The sequence below is a fragment of the Amphibalanus amphitrite genome, unplaced genomic scaffold (genome assembly GCF_019059575.1).
Source record: "Amphibalanus amphitrite isolate SeventyFive unplaced genomic scaffold, NRLGWU_Aamphi_draft 000230F_arrow, whole genome shotgun sequence".
NCBI lineage: Eukaryota > Metazoa > Arthropoda > Thecostraca > Balanomorpha > Balanidae > Amphibalanus > Amphibalanus amphitrite.
Genome location: NW_024881725.1, coordinates 481,463 through 484,691, shown reverse-complemented (window position 1 = coordinate 484,691; position 3,229 = coordinate 481,463). Strand labels below are relative to the sequence as shown.

General features: G+C 53.5%; 1 protein-coding gene across 1 annotated transcript; it reads left to right on the top strand.

The window, feature by feature from the left end:
• The first annotated feature begins 1,366 nt into the window (after positions 1–1,366).
• Positions 1,367–2,531, top strand: LOC122385788. Its single transcript, XM_043374298.1, has one exon. The coding sequence runs from the start codon at positions 1,512–1,514 to the stop codon at positions 2,004–2,006; it is 495 nt and encodes a 164-aa protein (XP_043230233.1). The 5' UTR covers positions 1,367–1,511; the 3' UTR covers positions 2,007–2,531.
• Positions 2,532–3,229: the final 698 nt, after the last annotated feature.

The following is a 3,229-nucleotide window of genomic DNA, read 5'->3' as shown; positions in this document are numbered from 1 at the left end:
TCCAGTGTTCGAAATGGCCAGGGTTCATAATGTCCAGGGCACGATGTGTCCAGTGTTCAAAATGGCCAGAGTTCATAATGTCCAGGGCACGATGTGTCCAGTGTTCAAAATGGCCAGTGCCTTGAATAGGCCAGAGTTCATAGTGTCCAGGGATTACATAGTCACTGAAAGTGACGTCATTATGTAAAAAAAAACACGGAACCAGCTCAATGCAAAGCAGTGCAGTGCCGAAGGCAATGCCTTAGGAGAGATTACAGGCAATAGTAAATCAAATATTTTTAGGTTAAGTGGTTATGTATCTGGCTTCAGGCCGAAGGCCTGAAGCCTGATGCATAACCACTTAACCTAAAAATATTTGATTTACTATTGCTTGCAATCTATTCATGCGAGAAACTTTTTCCTTATCCCCGGTAGGCAAACATCATTACCTTAGGTTAGGTTAGGTTAGGTTAGGTTAGGTTAGGTTAGGATAGGTTAGGTTTGGTTGGGTTGGGTGGACTATGTAATCCCTGGACAGTGGACACTATGAACTCTGGCCCATTCAAGGCACTGGCCATTTTGAACACTGGACATATCGTGCCCTGGACATTATGAACCCTGGCCATTTCGAACACTGGACACATCGTGCCCTGGACATTATGAACCCTAGCCATTTCGAGCACTGGACACATCGTGCCCTGGACATTATGAACCCTGGTCTCTTTGAATTTACCCTATCTGCAGCCAGTTGGCCACATTTGGACCATGTAATCCCTGGACAATATGAACACTGGCCAATTCAAGGCACTGGCCATTTCGAGCACTGGACACATCATGCCCTGGACATTATGAACCCTGGCCTAAATAATACGCACCCTTGGAAAGCCTCAAGACATTGGTATTACGCTGCTTTTAGCTCCCGTTTGATTTTACCTGTCCGCTATTTCTGGGGTCAATTGGGACGGACATATCTATTGTTGACAATGGCATACGTCCCTGTTCATAATGTCGGTGACTTTGAAGACACTTGTAAGTTATAAGTGATCTAAATTCGATAAGCATGGGATGTCACTGATTGACCCACGGGTAACAGAATCAACAAACGCATATGTCCTGTCAAATGAGCCCTCTCCCTCACGGTATACCGTGGCGTATAGTGTATACGATCGCCGGCCTGGGGGCCGCCAGTCACAGTGGGCTCAATCAAAGGACGACGCCGGCCCGCGGCCGTGCCCGGCTCGGCTCAGCGGTATGGTGTTAGTGCCGACCGTCCGACCGCCCGACCGCCGACCGTCCGACCCCCCGACCGCCCGACCGCCCGACCGCAGCGGCGGCGGCGGCACTGCGCAGGCGCACATCGACCGCCGAGTGGATGACACGCCCGGCCGGCCCTGTGGCGCGCCAGTTGCCGAGAGTTGTTCAATGGGTGGGTCTCGCCGCGCTCGATAGCCACCGCACCTTTGTGACATTTTGCGGAGGACTGGTGGCATTTGTGCGTCGCTTCTAGCACCGTCCAGCACAACTTGACCAAGATGGGTCGCCTGACAGGCTGCTGCGGCTGTTTCGACCTGCGCGACGGGTCGCGGGCTATCGGCATCACGCTGCTCGTGCTGGGCAGCCTGGGCCTGGTCAGCGAGGTGGCCGGCACCATACAGCTCTCCCAGCAGGAGAACGCGCAGATGAACTCGTCGGTCATTGTGCAGATCGTGTTCCAGTTCGTGTTCTGCATCCTGCACCTGGTGATGAATGCGCTGCTGGTTCACGGCGTCAACAACAGCCGGCGCGGAATGCTGCTGGCCTGGCTCATCTACACGGGCATCGTCACCGGTCTGCAGAGCATCGGCGTGGCCATCGGCTTCATCGCGGCGTGTGTGACGGGCGTCTGGTGGCTGATCCTGCTCGTGGTCGCCGTGGCCGGCCTGATCGCCGTCTTCTGGTACTGGTTCGTCGTGGTGCTGCACTACTACCAGGAGATGCAGGAGAAGAACGGCTTCGTCTACGGCAAGCAGGCCAACGACGCGCTGTGAGGTGGAGTTGATCTGTGAAGGTGTTGATCTGTGACGCGCTGATGATTTGTGTGTAAAATGTGCACCGCGGCCTGTCTGTGTAAAATGTGTATGCGCGACGCTGTGACTGCTGGGAAGAGACTTTTAAGGATGACCTCAACTGGGTGTGTTCGGAAGTGTCCTTGCTGACCTGCTGTCGACATCACTAAGGCACTTCGCGTCATGTGTCCCCGTAACAGGTCGTGCAGGAAGTGTCAACTCACAACGCGGAAGGGAAGAAGACAATGAGAACGTTGTGCCTTGGCACTTAAAAGCTTCATTCTTTTGTAACCTTCTTCTTCGATCTTCGATTCTTCGAGCTTCTTCGATCAGCCATGCTGGATCTATTACTCCACCATGGGTCGACGTGTATTAAATAGAGGCGTGGGTAATGACTGGGATATTGGCCTGGGGTCATGAGTTGACTCTTGCCGAGGACGTCAGAACATTTGTGGCCTACCGCGGGATGTAAGATCTGCTATTTTGTAATAAATGCTCTGATGTAACGATTCGAATGTGAAACTCTGATACCAAGGTACGTACTGACAGATCTGCGTGATCATGGATATAATCTAAAAACCACGCCGACCGAATGAACGACCCTGGAAATTAATTAGCACCAGATATAGATGACCAGTAAACCATACCTTTTTCCGAGTCTGCGCTTGCTCAACTGATCGCTGTTAGCTTTTAGGTCGTTATGTCCGGTGAAAAGCCCTTTGAAATGTTCCAACTGGCTTTCCAAAAAAACGACATTTCATGCAAATTAATACCATCGCCATTACCTAACACTAATCACTTGAAACGCGCAAGATCGCTGCGAGCACGCTCATTCGGTGGATCAACAGACAACTGGCGCATGCATGCGGCACACGCACCTCTGCGCGGAGCGTTTAGGAATGTGTCGCCCTCCCCCATTCCACAGCCCACAAAACACGGCCTGGTCCACCACGCCTGGGAATTCCAGCCGCCAGCTCAGTCCACCACGGCTCGGCCCGGTGAGGCCGACTTCCCCCCGCCCCGCCGGACTGCAACTGCGCAGTGGCCCCTCCCCACTGCCGGCGCCGCCTGCTTGGCACGCCGCGCCCGGCCGGACCGGCACCGTCAAAATAAACCCCTCCTCACCGCCATGCCGTGCCTAGGTGTATATACATATGTATACGGAGCGACAGTAGCGGCCTCGGCTGAGCCATCGGCTCTATGCA

Excerpts from the sequence above, each read along its gene's own strand:
- LOC122385788 (XM_043374298.1), top strand. The coding sequence starts at position 1,512 with ATGGGTCGCCTGACAGGCTGCTGCGGCTGTTTCGACCTGCGCGACGGG.